Source organism: Eubalaena glacialis, chromosome 7 (assembly GCF_028564815.1).
Source record: "Eubalaena glacialis isolate mEubGla1 chromosome 7, mEubGla1.1.hap2.+ XY, whole genome shotgun sequence".
In the NCBI taxonomy this organism is placed as follows: domain Eukaryota; kingdom Metazoa; phylum Chordata; class Mammalia; order Artiodactyla; family Balaenidae; genus Eubalaena; species Eubalaena glacialis.
The window spans coordinates 95,123,223-95,140,556 of NC_083722.1; the positions used below are offsets into that span (position 1 = coordinate 95,123,223).

At 44.1% G+C, this 17,334-nt stretch overlaps 1 protein-coding gene across 1 annotated transcript in view; it reads left to right on the plus strand.

Moving 5' to 3' along the window:
* Positions 1-8,262: 8,262 nt before the first annotated feature.
* The window catches only part of PPP4R2 (protein phosphatase 4 regulatory subunit 2), a 55,736-nt gene continuing 46,664 nt past the window's right edge, over positions 8,263-17,334 (plus strand). The window contains exons 1-2 of the mRNA XM_061197158.1: positions 8,263-8,407; positions 9,425-9,506. Of these exons, the coding sequence (XP_061053141.1) occupies positions 8,374-8,407; positions 9,425-9,506 (116 nt within the window). The 5' untranslated portion in view covers positions 8,263-8,373. The remainder of the gene's footprint in view (positions 8,408-9,424; positions 9,507-17,334) is intronic.

The following is a 17,334-nucleotide window of genomic DNA, read 5'->3' on the forward strand; positions in this document are numbered from 1 at the left end:
ATTGACAAAATTACTGAGTCCACAAGTGGGTGTACAGTGACATACTTTCAGAAGGTGACAGCTCTGTTTGAGGAAGTCCATAGGCACTGCTGATTAAAAGCGTGCCTCTCCAACAATTACTATCCTGGAGAAATGGTCATGAGGAGGCTTGCAGTAGTAGCTGCAACAGCACAGGTAATAATAACAGCATAAAAATGCAATAAAAGATTTGCCGAGTCCTGGGCTTCCCTGGTGGTGCAGTGGTGAAGAATCCGCCTGCCCATGCGGGGGACATGGGTTCGAGCCCTGATCCGGGAAGATCCCACATGCCACGGAGCAGCTAAGCCCGTGCACCACAACTACAGAGGCTGCGCTCTAGAGCCCGCGAGCCACAACTACTGAGCCCATGTGCCACAACTACTGAAGCCCGCGTGCCTAGAGCCCATGCTTCACAACAAGAGAAGCCACCGCAATGAGAAGCCCGCGCACCGCAAGGAAGAGTAGCCCCCGCTCGCCGCAACTAGAGAAAAAACCTGCGTGCAGCAATGAAGACCCAATGCAGCCAAAAAAAAAAAAAAAAAAAAAAAAAAGATTTGCCAAGTCCTACCCCAGGATCTCTTTTAATCCTCAGTCTTATGAGGTGAATACTGTCTATTTTATAAAGGAGGACACCGAGATTTGAATTATGCAAGGCCTGGTTTTTAACAGAGAAAAACTGGAGTAGCTGTATGTGTGATTCATAGACGACTGGTTGAATAATAATACTCCATCTATACTTCAAAGTACTATGCAAAATAAGATTTTAATTAGTATATCTAAAATAAAACAGATCCCAATATATATTGTTAAGTAAAAAACCAAAACTTAAACTGCAGAAGAATACGTTACCTTTTGAGAGAAATTTAAGCCAAGAAGAACTACTTCAATAAATGTTCATGCACCAAATATTTATTTATTGAGCCCCTGTGGTGTTACAGACACTACATAAAGCTTCAAGACACTTGGGACAAACCAGGGAACAAAAGAGTTTTCTGTCCTCGGGGTGTTTATGTTCTAGTGATGCAGAGACATGCAATAAACAAAATTTAAAAAGGAAATGACATAATATGTTACGAGATGAGAAGGGCTAGGAGCAAAAGAAGTAGAGCGGGGGCTGGGGAGAGAGGAGGTGGCTGAGGGGTGCAGGGGAAGATGGAGGGTGCCACGGCACTTAGCGTGGCCTGAGTAGGCCTCGTTGAGAAGGTGGTACTCAAGGGGATGAGAGGGTCATGTGGATATCCCAGGGAAGAGGGATCCAGGCAGAAGGAAGAGCTAGGGCACCATCCTAAGTGGGGAGTGTACTCGCAGTTTAAAAGTACATCATGGGGCTTCCCTGGTGGCGCAGTGGTTGAGAATCTGCCTGCCGATGCAGGGGACACGGGTTCGAGCCCTGGTCTGGGAAGGTCCCACATGCCATGGAGCAACTAGGCCCGTGAGCCACAATTACTGAGCCTGCGCGTCTGGAGCCTGTGCTCCGCAACAAGAGAGGCCGCGATAGTGAGAGGCCCGCGCACCGCGGTGAAGAGTGGACCCCACTTGCCGCAACTAGAGAAAGCCCTCGCACAGAAACGAAGACCCAACACAACCATAAATAAATAAATAAATAATTCCCATTTAAACAAACAAACAAAAAACTAAGACCCAGCACAGCCAGAAATAAATAAATAAATAAATTTATTTAAAAAAAAAAAAAAAGTACATCATGGAGGTCACTGAGGCCCGGGTGCTTGAAGAAGGGCTGGGGGCAGGGGACGAGGTTGGGGGAGGGAGGGGCAGATTGTGCGTAGAGGCCCCAGGGCAAGGGCTGTGGCTTTTACTCTGAGTGGAATGAGGAGCGACTGCAGGGATTGGCGCATGATCGGATCTTCTTATTGAAAACCCTGGCTGCTGTGTTGAAAATAAATTGTAGGAAGGCAAGGACAGAAGGCAGGAGAACATTTGGAGGCTGTTGTAATACTACAGGTGAGACACGTAAACACCTAATAAACATCTGGAAAGAGTCACCACAAACTCATAAAGCTCCATCTATCTGTGGTGGGTACTGGCTGGGGGAGAACATCTTAAGGGATGTTTGCTTGCCCTGTAGTCTTTGAATTGCTTTATAAAACATTATTTATCAGTTATTTGAAAAGTTTAAAATTACTATTATTATTATTATAAATACTAATAATATTTACCCCTCCTTCTGGAATAATTCAGCCTCAAACCAGTTAAGTGTGGCCAAGAAAAGTAGGAATTTGCAAGGGGGTGGGGAAAGTAGCCTGGTGCAGGGTGTCAGAGCCCAAGACAGGTGAGAAAGGCAACTGTTAAAGGGACTGGTGATAGGTCGCTTGCATAACAGGGAGATTGATAGAATAAAAGAATATATTGAGGAGAATGGCAGCCAGGTTCAATGTTGGAGAGTTATGTATATGCAAAGGGAGAAAACTAGAATGAATCCTCCTGTGTTGGATTGGAATTGGAAGCTGAGAACTCATAGTTTTCACTAGTTATCTATCTATAGATAGATAGACAGATAGATAGATAGATAGATAGATGGATATAGCTAGATACAGAAATAAATATATATGTGGAGGGCCTAGAAGCAATGACATCCCAATGGTCATGAACACCCTAGGAGCCTCATCTAGGTTTCTAAATCGCATTCTCCACGAAAAGGAATTGGGACTTCTTGGAGAAATGGCTAATTCCAGGGCTGGGGAAGGAAGATGCAAGATGAGCCTGGAATACCTTTTTGTACCCGACCATAAGAAGCGCTCCAAGAATGATGGGAACATGTCAAAAGGATGCAGAAGCCAGCTTGAAGAAGGTCCCACTGGCCAAGTATAGGACAATTTAGGTATCAAAATAAATAATGATAGCAATGAATCATAACCCATTGAATAAAATAGGAATCAGTGAGTCTAAATTATTATAAATAAAACATGAATAAATGAGAGGAGATGACACTTTCCTTTTGGTAGGATGCCAACTAATAAATGTAAAAGGAATGATGGAATTAGAAAACCACCATTTGGCAACCATCGTAGTCATAATTAATTCAGCCAAGAAACATCAATGGAGGCGAGAACTCAGGACTGAAAATTTGATGAGAAGTGGGATATTTACAAAGTGTCAAAGGACCTTCCCACAAAAATCGTTTAATTACTATAGTGAGCTGAATGGTAGCCCCAAAATGATTATGTCTGCATCCTAATCTCTGGAACCTGTGACTGTTATCTTCCTGGGAAAAAGAGTGTTTGTAGATGTAATTTAAGTTAAGAATCTTGAGCTGAGGAGATCAGCCTGGATAACCAGATGGGCTCTTAATCCAATAACTAGTGTTCTTTTAAGAGTAAGGTCAAGGGAGAAGTGATAGAAGAGGCAACGTGACCGCAGGGGCAGAGATGGGAGGGATGCGTGCAGCCACACGTCAAGGAATGCCGACAGTCAGCAGGAGCTGGGAGAGGTAAAGAATAGACTCTTGGGCTTCCCTGGTGGCGCAGTGGTTGAGAATCCGCCTGCCAATGCAGGGGACACGGGTTCGAGCCCTGGTCTGGGAAGATCCCACATGCCGCGGAGCAACTAGGCCCGTGAGCCACAATTACTGAGCCTGCGCCTCTGGAGCCTGTGCTCCGCAACAAGAGAGGCCGCGATAATGAGAGGCCCGCGCACCGTGATGAAGAGTGGCCCCCACTTGCCGCAACTAGAGAAAGCCCTCACACAGAAACGAAGACCCAACACAGCCATAAATAAATAAATAAATAAATAAATAAAATGTTATATAAACAAATAATTTAAAAAAAAAAAAGAAAAGACTCTTCCCTAGACCCTCCAGAGGGAATGTGGGCTGCCTTACATCCTGATCTCAGACTCCTGGCCTCCAGAACGGAGAGTCCCTGATCCTATGGCGTACCCTTCCCTCCTCATAAATTCCCATTTCGTTCACACAGTTTGAAGTGCACCCCCATTACTGCAGTCAGACTTCATGCAGGCATCCACCCAGGCAGTACTTACTACTCTCGGCCAGCCTCCTCTCTTAACGCTGCTCTCAGCCCAGAGTGGCTGCCAGTGGCCACCACACTGTCATGGCACCACAGAAAACAACCCTGGGTCTTTCGGAGCACACCCTTTGTTGCCCTTATTTCCAATAAAGAAACAGTTAGCTTTTGAAAGTCTTTGGAAAAAAGTGAACCTTGAGGATAGGTGAAGCTATTCTCTTATTTGTTTAGAAACCTGGATTCACCCTAATTTGTCCACCTTCCAACCTCAGCTTCATCCTGCCACTCATTGCGATATACAAATAAGCACTAAAAAGCATGGATAAAAGGCCCTGAGAATCAAAGAGCCTCCAAGTCTTTCAATTCGTATTTTAACGCAGCCTGTTCTGTGCCCTTCAGCCCTTGTAGACAGTGTGTGGATTTTTCTAGACTTTTCCTCAATCTCCCATTCTTGTCCCTCCCCACAGGCTCATCTCAGAGGCATGGCCCAACTCCAGTCTTTCTCCCTGGGGTTATTTGAAGATCCTTGCACATTTTTTTCTGACACAGTCCCAGCTGTTTTCTCTTTCCCGATCTTCTTCTGTCTCTATCTTCTACCTTCTCCTCTGTGTCATCAGGCTTTCCCCCTCTTGTGTACCCTCAGAGGAACGGGCCAGTCTTCTTGCATGTTTGCATTTAAGGGACATCTCTTCCATTACACCCTGACTCTGTGGGGGAACAGATTCCAAGCACGCGTTCTCTGTGGTACCTAGGAGGCCCTCATGGACAGTTTGCCTGGTTAATACCGTTCCCTCTGCCTGGAAGCCTCTTCTCTTTTGGTGCAAATCCTTTCCAGTCTTTAAGTGAGGCCCTTCCAAAAAGTAAAACTTCTATCTCTGCCTGAAAGAGATGTCGCAGGCCTCTGACCACCAGATTTGCATACTTGCCTTCTACTTTGCATCAGAGTCTATAATTATGTCTTATCTCTCCTGGTCGTTTGCAAACTTCCTGAGGACAAGAAAGAGTCTGGGCCTCTGAAACCAGTCTGGCTTTGAATCATGGGTCAGTCCCTTGCCTGTGTAGTTGTGTGACCTTGGACAAGTTAGTTCACTTCTTTATACCTTAGTTTTCTCTTTTGTTAAGTGGGCATAATAATATCACGTGTAGGGGGACTTCCCTGGTGGCGCAGTGGTTAAGAATCCGCCTGCCAATGCAGGGGACACGGGTTCGAGCCCTGGTGCCACAACTACTGAAGCCCATGCGCCTAGAGCCCGTGCTCCGCAACAAGAGAAGCCACCGCAATGAGAAGCCCGCGCACCGCAATGAAGAGCAGCCCCCGCTTTCACCGCAACTGTAGAAAGCCTGCGCACAGCAAGGAAGACCTGATGTAGCCAAAAATAAATAAATAAATATTTAAAAAAATATATCACTTATAGGATGTTTGCAAGGATTAAATTAAATACTTTTATACAGTGCTTAGAAGAATGCTAGACACATAGAGAATACTTAATAAATATTAGTTGTTACTATTAATATTTTCCTTTGTGCATTATTTATCTAGTGCTGTGTAACAAATTACCTCAGAATTTAGAAGCTGAGAACAATTATAAAGATTTGTCATCTTTCATAGTTTCTGTGGATCAGGACTTGAGGTGCAGCTTAGATGGGTGGTTCTGACTTGGGATCACTTATAAGGTTGCAATCCAGATGCCAGCTGGGGCTGCAGTCATCGGAAGGATTTCCTGGGGCTCGAGGACCCACGTTAAAGCCATCAATCCTTTCCATTTGGGCGTTTCCACAGGGCTGCTCTGATGTTCTTGTGACATGGCAGCTGGCTTCCTCTAGAAAGAGCAATCCAAGCGCCCAGGGCAGAAGCTTCAGCACCTTTTATGAGTTAGCCTCAGAAGTCAAGTACCATCCCTTCCCCCACGCTTATTGTTCACACGGACCCGCTCTCCCTGATTCACCTGGGAGAAGACTACACTGGGACATGAACCCCAGGAGGCTAGGATCTTCAGGGTCATTCGTGGAGGCTGGACGTCACATTTTATTCTGTTTTGCTCTAAGGGAGTTAGTACCAATAGGAGGCTCTAGCAATCGCAGACATTGAGAAGCATTCCAAGGAAGAAGGAAGAAATGAACCAAAGAAAATATTTCTCCAGCTTCATCCCTTGCTTCTTCTGCCCTTGCACTCTCAGCTTAAGCCAGACTGAACCTACCTGGATCTTCTGTCTCATTTCAGCGCCCGTGCACCTAGAGTTTTTCTCTTTGAAAGCATCTCCTCTCCACTTCACTTGGCTACCTTCCTCTCAGAATTCATCTCTCAAGCTTAAACGCTTCTACTTCCTCTAGGGAAACCTTCCCTGATTCCCTTCGGCTGTCACTGCTGTGTGTACTTTGTCTCCTTTCATGGACCTTATCCAGTTTTTGGAAGTTGAGGCATCGCCAAGTGAGGGGAACAGCTGCTGAAAAGGGACAGAGCAAGGTGGAAGAAATTAGCATGGTACGTTCTCTAACAGAAAGTTCCAGAAGAACTTTTGGCGATCATGGAATCTTCTCTCAGTGCAAAAGTCACTAGCCACATGGGCCTATTGAACACATGTACTGCGGCTAGTATGACTGCGGAACTGAATTTCATTGACGAACTCAGGAACTGAATTTTAAATTTTATTTAATTTTAATTAATTTAAATTTAAATACCCACACGTGGCTAGTGGCAACTGTATTGTCCTGCACAGGCCATACGGGAAGACACCTGCTTAAAGAGAGTACCGGGTGGCAGAGAGAGTGGCGGCTAAGCTTTGCTATGTAGAGGATAGGCCCCTTCAGACTGGAAGGGACCGTAATAAACTAAATCCAGGGCATTGAAAGTGTTGGCCCACTGTGATGATGCCACCCTAATACATCCCCTGCAAGGCTATTTGTAACTGAGCAGGATGCTTAGAACAGTGAAAGGGTCTCAAGATACTAGGGACTGGTCCTCTGATGGCAAAATCGAGAAAAGTATTTTTTTGCAGCGGGGGGCTTTTGCCTACATCTGCCACCTAGGTTCAGGGTCAGAGCCACTATCTTTTAAGAGGGTCAGCACTTGTGATGGCTGTGTCCAAATTTGCACCTTCTAACACCAGTCAAGAAATAGCCTTCTGTCCTCCCTTCCTCCCTCTCTCCCTTCCTTCCTTTCACACATTTGTGTTAGGCTTTGAGAAGAGAAGGTGGAACAGTTCAGTATCTTTTTCTTGAAAAGCTCACAGACATGAGAGGATAATAAAAATGTCCACACACTAGCTAGTTGCCAGATGTTCTGGATTCTGCTGCTGTTTCGCCAGACTAGCTCTCCGTGCCTCATGTATCCCATTTGTAAAATGTCAGGGCGGGAGAGTACTTCTGTGGTCTCTGCCCTCTCTAACTTCCTGGGCGCTTATGTAACGTAATCAAAATCATAATGATAATAAAAACAGCAGCCACATTAACTGAGTGCTTAAGTTCCAGGCACCCTGTGCGCTCAGTGCTTCACCGTCGCCATTTCACTCAAGTCTCAGGGCTGTTTTACAAACTCCCATTTTGCGGATGAGGTAACTGAGGCTACCTGAGTTTAAGTACGTCAGACAGGGAGTAAATAGTTAAGTTAGGCTTTAAATCCAGCTGGTTCCATTGCCGAAGCTTTTCATCCCTTTGCTGTGTGCATTGCGTCTCTTCAAGAGTGGGTCATCGACGAGCTTTGGATTCAGGCAAGGAGGTATTTTTGCTCCGATTACTAGTAATACTGAGTGCTTTTTAAATGCGTACTCTGACCGCCAAGTGTACACACTCTCACTTGATTTTCGCAGCCACCTTATAGGGTGGTCCATACTAGTGCTTTCATCGTACAGATGGGGAAAGTGAGGCTCAGAGAGGCTCAGTAAATTGCTCAAGGTCACACAGCTAGCAAATGGCAGGGACTCACATCCAGGGGGTCTGCGTCCCACCCCCCTGCCTAGACCACTCCGTCTTCAGGTCGGCGCAGGTAGCTAGGGCCATCCCCGGGGAGAGGCGGGGCGGCCGGCCCTGCCGGGTTTGCGGGGGACTGCCGGGGGGCCACACGCCTCGCCGCGCACGCGCTCTCGGGCTCCGGGTCTGGGCGCGCCGCGGGCGCGAGGACGGCGGCGGGGAGCGTGCGCGCGATGACGTGCCGGGCGCCATGTTGGAGGGCTGGTGGTAGCGGCTTGGGGAGGTGTTCGCTCTCTCGGTCTCGCTCTCTCGCTCGCTTCCCCCGGCTCCCTTTGGTGCCCCCCCCGGTCGCCTGCGTGCCGGAGTGTGTGCGAGGGAGGGGGAGGGCGTCGGGGGGGTGGGGGGAGGCCTTCCGGTCCCCGGGAGACCCGCGGAAGGAGGCGGAGGCTACGAGGGACTCCGGGAAGCCATGGACGTCGAGAGGCTGCAGGAGGCGCTGAAAGGTGGGGGTAGCTGCCCCCTCTCCCTTCCTCCTCACCCTCCGCGGTCCTATCTCCCTTTGGGGCAAGTGGTTTCCCGGGGTCGGGCCGGGCTGGTGGGGGAGGGCGCGCTTCCCCGGCTCCCATCCCCCTCCCGCTTCCCCGGGGGCGGGGAGCCCCGTGGGCAGCTCCCTCCCGCCCCGCTCTGGGCTTTGTGTCGGCCGCCGGCGTCTGGGCTGGGGGAGGGGAGCCGGGAAGCTCTCGCGGGGGCCCCGGCCCCTTTCCCACTCCCGGGGCACGGGTCTTGGGCCCGCAGCTCCCTCCCAGGCTGGCTTCGTTCTCCATCAGGCCCCCGCACGCCGGGCCACGGGGGGGAGAAGAAAAGTGAAAGGTTTCGGGGTGGGGGGAGGAGAGGGGGCGGCAAAGCAACTTTCAAGTGTCTCAGGGAGCCTTTTTCGGGGCTTCTGAAGTCATCTTTCCACGCGCCCTCCTTCTCAGGTGGTCGCCTTCCCGGCTCTGAATTGCTCGCCTTCCAAGCAACAGGCTTGAGAACAGTGGTTCTCAAACTTAGGAGAGCATGATTTCAGCGTTCTGAGAATTAGGCTTTGATACCCAGGATCATTGGCGGACGGCTACGAGAGGGAGCTGGTGTTTTCTTAAAACGCAGATTTATGAACTTCACGTAAATAAACAGTCTGTGGGGTCGGGATCTGGGGTTTGTATTTTAGCCGGTCTCTGAGATGAATGTGGTCCTGGTGTTCCCCTGGACCAGACTTAGAGAAGCACTGCGTTAGGGCTGGTTTGTGGCGGAGTTGAGTGCCCGCTTCAGGAGGGGTCTCGTTACCTGTGAAGAGTGACATTTGAAATTGGAGAGTAAGAGGTGGATATTTCGTTGAGAGGCTTTTTTAAATTAAAAAAATTTTTTTAAATTGCTGCTTAATATGAGGAAGGACTGGGAGGAAAGTTTGTTGTTAGAAGGCGTTGGAAATGGTTGGTGGACTTTTAGAAATACTAATAACTTTTCTTTCTTCCCTTATCTAGATTTTGAGAAGAGGGGGAAAAAGGAAGTTTGTCCGGTTCTGGATCAGTTTCTTTGTCATGTAGCCAAGACTGGAGAAACAATGTGAGTTGAAAACATGTAATCGTCGTTATAGATCTGTGTATCCTTCAGAATTGCTCAGGAAAGGGACAGAAGTGTATTTCAGAAGCACTGAATACTTCATCTGTCTAAACTGCACAAGCTCCAGTAATTTAAAGCATTTACTAAGTGTATATGCTTTATTTACTTCATATGTGCTCTGTAATGAATTTTAAAACTTTGTTAAAATTTTCTTTATGCTTTTGCGCATTTAGAATGTGTTAGTGTAGAAGAGCCAGAGAAAAAGAAGAATGCGTGTTCCATTATGACTGTTTTTTGGCCGTAACAAACAGGCTTATTTCTAGAATTTTGTGGCTTTGATTCTGTTTCAGATTCTTTTATTGGTGGTATTTTCTCATATTGTCCTGTATGCAACCTTTTGTTGTCATATTTATATATGTGGGTGCTTGAAGTGTCACTTATATTTATTCTCTTGAGCACTCAGGGTGATTATCTGACACATTCCAGATGCTACAGTCTTTACTGTCCTGTAAACTTTCTAGGATAGCTAACTTGTTAACATACGCTCAGCATTTTATTAGGCTTGTTTCCAAATGCTGTGAATCTGAAACTTATACTATGAAGTTAGCACTGTTTTCATAGGAACATTTCAGTTCATTGTTGTGTGTGTAGTTGTTTGGCAGGAGTTGTTTTCAACTCAGGCTAACTTTATTTGTAGAGAGCAGTGCAGATTTGGTGCCTTGTCGTCTTTGTGTAGGAGGCAGGGAACAGGAAGGGGAGAGGTTTTTTTGGGGGGTAGTTTTAAAAAGTGGGCTTTCTTTTGGCTCCTTTACTTCATGCCTAGTTTTAAAATTCTTTTTGAGCCCTAATAAAAGAGTGTAAGCTTCAGCAAATGATGTATACTTTCTTTGGCTTTATTAGCAAATGTTCATTTCTTACGAGATTTGCTTACGGTTGCAGCGTAGCCTTTTAATAACTGGTCTGATTTTAGAAAGGAAAAAAAAAACAGCCCTCTTTAATGGTCATGCAGACAAGCTGAAACTCCTTGGTGCTTATTAAAATTACCAGTCACCTTAGGAATGTGACTGTGATGTGTTCAATCTTAAATTTCTATTTAGTGCTTTTAAAAAATGGAACCCTTCAGGAAAGAAAGGTAATTTTTGCCTCTGAATTATAGTCTCTTAGAACATCTTGATTTTAAAAAATTGATTCAGAATAACTAATTTGTATTTATACTGATTGCTAGTTGGTCCAAACTTATACCTCTCTACAGTATCAAGAGGAAAAGCATTTTACTTCATAGTTTTGATAAACAAGATTATTTGGAGTTAAATACTTAACACCTCTTACCAGGTGTGTACAAACTGCCGTCCCTTTTTGATAAAATACTTTGGCTGTAAATGTATAAACAGTTGAAAGTTTCTACAAGAAAGCTCTTTAATATCCTGTTTGACTGGATCACTAAGTGGCTAGGGAAATTCAACCTGATTTTTGTGGACAATTATTTGTCCTGAGAGAGGACTTAAAAAGGTCATCAGTTGTCCCATCCCTGTCCACCCCTCCCACCCCCCCAAATCTTTAGGTCTTTGTACATTTACTGAGAGTATTTTCTATTAAAATGATTGGTGGTGTTAGATTCTTTATGGAGTTTGGAAAATATTTTTTAATTTATGATTCAAACAGCTGGTGTTTTTACATTTAGCTTTATTTAGCCTTTGTTGGTTTTTTGTTTTTTTAAATCAACATGGGCATGCCTTAACTTTTGATACTGAAATTTGCAGTTTCTGTCATCATTTATGGCTAAACTGAGCTTTGTCTAACTTCTAAGACTGTAAATACGAGAATGAGAATCTAAAAGATAGCAGTTCAGATCTTTTTGATGTTTTAGGATGGATGAGTTTCTTAAGGTAAGAATTCCTGGGTTTTTTCCCTCATTTCTGTTTTTAGAAAATAGCTTTACTTAATAATGCTTATTTTAAAAAACTTCATTTATTGAAAACAGTAAGCTTCGTTTACTGAAAATATATAGTTTGGTAAATTTTGACATCTACACTCATGAAACTATCACCACACTCCAGATGGAGGATATATCCATTACTCGCAGAAGTTTCCTCATGCCCTTTGTAATCTCCCCTCCCTGTGTGTGCTCTCCTCCCCTCAGGCAGCTAAAGATCTGCTTTTTGTCGCTGTAGATTAGTTAGCATGTTCTGGAATTTTATATAAATGCAATCATACAGTATATTCTTTGTCTGCCTTTTTTTACTCCACATAATTTGAGATTGATCCACGTTGTTCAGAAATCAACAATTCATTCCTTTTTATTTCTGAGTTGTATTCATTACATGGATATCCTACAGTTCTTGCTTCACTCACTGGTTGATGGGCATTTGGGTTATTTCCAGTTTTTTTTTTTTTTTTTTTTTAATTTATTTTATTTATTTATTTTTGGCTGCATTGGGTCTTCATTGCTGCGCACGGGCTTTCTCTAGTTGCGGCGAGCGGGGGCTACTCTTCTTTGCGGTGCACGGGCTTCTCATTGCGGTGGCTTCTCTTGTTGCGGAGCATGGGCTCTAGATGTGCGGGCTTCAGTAGTTGTGGCACACGGGCTCAGTAGTTGTGGCTCGCGGGCTCTAGAGCGCAGGCTCAGTAGTTGTGGCGCATGGGCTTAGTTGCTCCGCGGCATGTGGGATCTCCCTGGACCAGGGCTCGAACCCGTGTCCCCTGCATTGGCAGGTGGATTCTTAACCACTGTGCCACCCCAGAAGCCCCAGTTTTTTCTTTATTAAACAAAGCTACTGTGAACATTTGTGTATGTGTCTTTGTATGCATTCTTTTTTTCTTGGGTAAAAATCCATCCAGGAGTGGAATGGTTGGATCATGTGGTACGTGTATGTTTAACTTTAGAAAATACTGAACTGTTTTCTTGAGTGATTGTGCCAATTTGCTTTTCCACCAGTATCATGGGAGTTGAGATCAGTTTCTCCACATCCTTTCCAACACTTAGTATGGTCAATCTTTCTCACTTTAGATATTCTAATAGGTGCCTATTGTATAGTGGTTTTAATTTGTATTTGCCTAATGATTAATGATGTTGAGCATCTTTTCATGTGTTTATTTGCTGTTTGTATATCTTCTTTAGTAAATTGATTCTTCACATTTTTGCCCATGTTAAAATGGGGTTGTTTGATTTGTTATTGGGTTTTGAGAGTTCTTTATATGTTACGGATACAAATTCTTCATTAATGTGGTTTGCAAATACTTGCTACCACTGTGTGACTTGTCTTTTTATTCTCTTAACAGTGTCTTTTAAAGTGAAATTTTAAATTCCATTTTGGTTTTTTAAAATTTCCTCTTTTGAAGGATTCTTACTGCGTTGTGTTGTGATCATTTGTTCTTGTGTGCTTTCTAGTTTAGCCTTTATTTCCTGAAGTAATTCTTTCTTTTCTGATTCTTTGCTGTATTCTATTGCTTCGTTTTCTGAGTTTCTCTAATTCTGACTTGTATCATTTTTCTCAATGTGTTTAGCTCATTTTGAAAATAGTATAAGGTTTTGATCTGTTTCTGAGCAAGTCTTTCTAGCTTCCCTTTGCTGTCTTGAGGGGTGTTATTTTGCTCCTTATTCTCCTTTTATCTTACAACAGTTTCATGTTAGATTTGACCTTGATATTTTTCTGTTTTGCATTTTTTTTTAAAATAAATTTATTTATTTATTCATTTTTGGCTGTGTTGGGTCTTCGTTTCTGTGCGAGGGCTTTCTCCAATTGCAGCGAGCGGGGGCCACTCTTCGTCGCAGTGCGCGGGCCTCTCACTGTCGCGGCCTCTCCCGTTGCAGAGCACAGGCTCCAGACGCGCAGGCTCAGTAGTTGTGGCTCACGGGCTTAGTTGCTCCGCGGCATGTGGGATCTTCCCAGACCAGGGCTCGAACCCGTGTCCCCTGCATTGGCAGGCAGATTCTCAACCACTGCGCCACCAGGGAAGCCCTGTTTTGCATTTTTATGTGAGAATAGTTTTTCTGCACTTTGAGGAGGAGGCATGGTTCAGAGTAGCTGTCCTAACTTCACAGAGTTTGCTCATTATTTTTGTGAAGTGTTAGAATATGGAACGTTCTTTCTGAAATTTCTAGGCTCTGTTCTATCAATACTTTTATTTGGACCTTGTCTTTCTTTCATCTCTGTTGTCTCTTTCTCTTGTCTTTGGGGTCTCCTCTGGATGGGAGCTCTGGTGGGTCACTTTCAAGAGCTCATGAAGCAAGACTTTGTCCCTTTCAGCCCTCACTGGAGGTCCTTTCTCTTCACTTATTACTGTGAGTGGGCAAAACCTATCTCAGTTTCAGCTACTGTTCTCACATTGACCTGCCATGATTTCTTGTGAACACCTGTTGGCTGTTTTGTGGTTCTCCTATTTGTAGGCCCTTCCTGTTCACTACGACTTCTGTTTTCTCTTGTACAGATTCTGATAATGGTACAGGTCATGTGACCATAAGTATTTCCTCATTAACTTACATTTTGGGGTTTGTGAGATAACCTTGTCAGGGAGTTTTGTTGTAAATGTTTTTGCTTATTGGTTTTGGGTTTGCTGTCTAGTTACGTTTGATACAAGGGATTTTGGAGAGATGAAAAATTGTAGCACCTCTGCCATCCTCTCAGAATTACACTATTTAGGAGAACTTTTTCTTTTTTTTTTTTAATTTATTTTTGGCTGCGTTGGGTCTTCGTTGCTGCATGCAGGCTTTCTCTAGTTGTGGCGAGCGGGGCTACTCTTTGTTGTGGTGTGCGGGCTTCTCATTGCAGTGGCTTCTCTTGTTGCGGAGCACAGGCTCTAGGCGCACGGGCTTCAGTAGTTGCGGCACGCGGGCTCAGTAGTTGTGGCTCGCGGGCTTAGTTGCTCCGCGGCATGTGGGATCTTCCCGGACCAGGGCTTGAACCCGTGTCCCCTGCATTGGCAGGCGGACTCTTAACCAATGCGCCACCAGGGAAGTCCCTAAGAGAACTTCTTAAGTCAGTCCCTGTTAAGTTAGTTTCCTCATCTATAAAAAGGAATAATAATAGTATCTCATAGGGGGCTTCCCTGGTGGCGCAGTGGTTAAGAATCTGCCTGCCAATGCAGGGGACACGGGTTCGAGCCCTGGTCTGGGAAGATCCCACATGCCATGGAGCAACTAAGCCCGTGAGCCACAACTACTGAGCCTGCGCGTCTGGAGCCTGTGCTCCGCAACGGGAGAGGCCGCGACAGTGAGAGGCCCGCGCACCGCGATGAAGAGTGGCCCCCGCTCGCCGCAACTGGAGAAAGCCCTCGCACAGAAATGACGACCCAACACAACCAAAAATAAATAAATAAATAAATTTATTAAAAAAAAAAAAAAATAGTATCTCATAGCATGAGTATGTAATACACGGAAATACACTGCTTCATAAACAGTGTTAACATTATTTATTTACTCAATAAATAGTAGTTGTTATTGTGTTGGTAATGCTTATATTGAGTCTTTTTTTTCCTCCCTGCAGTTTCAAACTCTTTGTGTTCAGCAATTTTGAAATACTACTAAGAAAATAAAAGTTACTTAAAAAGTAGTAGTAATCAACAACTGAGATCTGCATTATTATAAATAAAATCTCCTTAAGTCCATGTGACTGTTAGATCCTTCTTCTGTGGCTTTCTTTAGGGAGGGAATTTTGTTTTGCCTAACATAGTATCGAACACTGGAACATTATTTCTAAAATGTCAGTTTCACATACTACCTTTGGGATTTTTTTGCCACATCCTTGTAGCATGTGTATAATTATTTACTTAATGCTCTTTTTGAGGTCAGCTTACTTTTCTTCAGATTTTTTTAAGGTGGAAGAATACTACAGATAGAGATTAAGCCCTCATTTGACCCCTCCCCAGAAGTATAATCAACATGTTAATTTCTTCCTGTTAGTCTTGTGAGAAATGAGGTCTGAAACAGTGGTTTGTTGCGTTAGTTATATTTTTCTATGTCATTTTAAAATCTGTAAATACTAAAATATTAATATGAATTACCCATGTGCCACCTAAATTCCTATCATGTACCATTATCACAGTGGTACACAGAGGAAGCACAGTAGATTTTCAGTAGATATTAGTTAAATGGTTGCCCTTTTGCATCTAAATATTTTAGTAACTGCAGTGACTAAGATAGGAACATGAAGAAAATTGTAGTTTTCATTTGTTTCATCACATCAGACCTGTAAATCTGATGTGTCATGTACACTGTACAAAATCTACTGCGTGATGCACTGGAAGCTAGATGTGTCAACTCTGTTTTCTGACTGGAATTAACTTCAAATCTTCAATCTTTTTGGTGTGCAGGTGAGTTCATATTTTCCATGTTCAGTCCAGTTTTTACTAGTAGTTGGCTAGTCCTCTAATTTCATGAGAGTTAGCGTGTGGTAACGTCATTCTGGGAAGGAGCATGGCTTGATTCTGAAATTAGCTTGTCAGAATTAGCTGTGTGAATTAGGGCAAATAATTGGTGAGCTTGTTTCCTCACTTCAGAAATGGGGTTTATACCATGTAGTTGCCTCAGCTTTTGTGAGGACTTGAATAAATGAAAATATGTAGCTATAGATACTAAAATTTGGGAGAGGGTAAAAGTTAGAATTGTCTGTGTGTTGGGCATAAATAGAGTGCATTTGGCTCATGAAACAAGTCTGAGGTACTTAATCTTGTGGAAAGAGCTCTGGTTGGAGAGTCACGAGAGCACAAGACAGACCTGGGTTTGAATTCCCAGCTCTACCACTTAGTTACTCTGTCACCAAGGCCGACTTCTCTGTGCCTTAATTTCCTTATCGTAAGATATGGGAAATAAAGTAAATCCATCTCAAGGGATGTTGTGGGGGTTCACTGAGTTTATACTTTATAAGTGCTTAACGCTGTGACTAGTGCGTAGTGACAACCCCCTCCTCCCCATAGCTACTATTTTAGTCTCCAGTAAGTCACTTAAATTACTGTGGGCCACATTTCCCTCAGGTACTCAATGAGGAGCTTATAAAAGATGATTTCCAAGTTTCCTTCCATTTCAGAAGCCTGTGGGAGTCTGTGTTGTGGCAGTAGTTACCAGGGGTGGTATTGCAGTAACAGTGGTAAAGGGTGGGGCACAGGCACAGTGATTGTTGTTAAATGTCTGCTGATGGTGAAGATGTTACCTCTTGGGAGTATGTTACATAGGTTAGTGGTTTGGAGACAGTAAAAAAAATTGAGAATCACTTGTCTGTACTTGGATGAGAGAGACCAGTCAGTGTTACCACTAACTCATGAGAGCCACAAAGCGGTTCCCAGAGTGTCTGTCTTAGTGTTACCTACATGTGTGCCTTTTTATCTACATCCAGAGATCTCTTTGTGCCTGCCAATAAATTGGAGTTCATAATGCTTATGGACTATTACTGGAAGCCTGTCACCAACTTCATGTGGCTTCAAAACATCTTATTAGTAAGAAGATGAGGAACGTATGGTCCAGAATTTACAGTGGTTTCCCTCTGTTCTGTGGACTGTAGGTCTTTTACCTTTCTGATATGGGAGTTTATTATTGGGGGGGTTGGGGGGGTGGGTGAGTGAGTGAGTGTGTGTGTATGTTTGTGTCTGTCTACCTAAATCAGTATCAATAGCAAAAAAACTTAAATCACTTACTAAAACAGAGTATAGACAGTTGAAGGGGAGAACATTGGCTGTTATTTCATTTAATACATATGCCTGTGAAAGCACTGTACTTTAAAATACCTGATGAATGTGAGAAATGTGTTTTAATTTTATTTATTTATTTATTTATGGCTGTGTTGGGTCTTCGTTTCTGTGTGAGGGCTTTCTCTAGTTGTGGCAAGCGGGGGCCACTCTT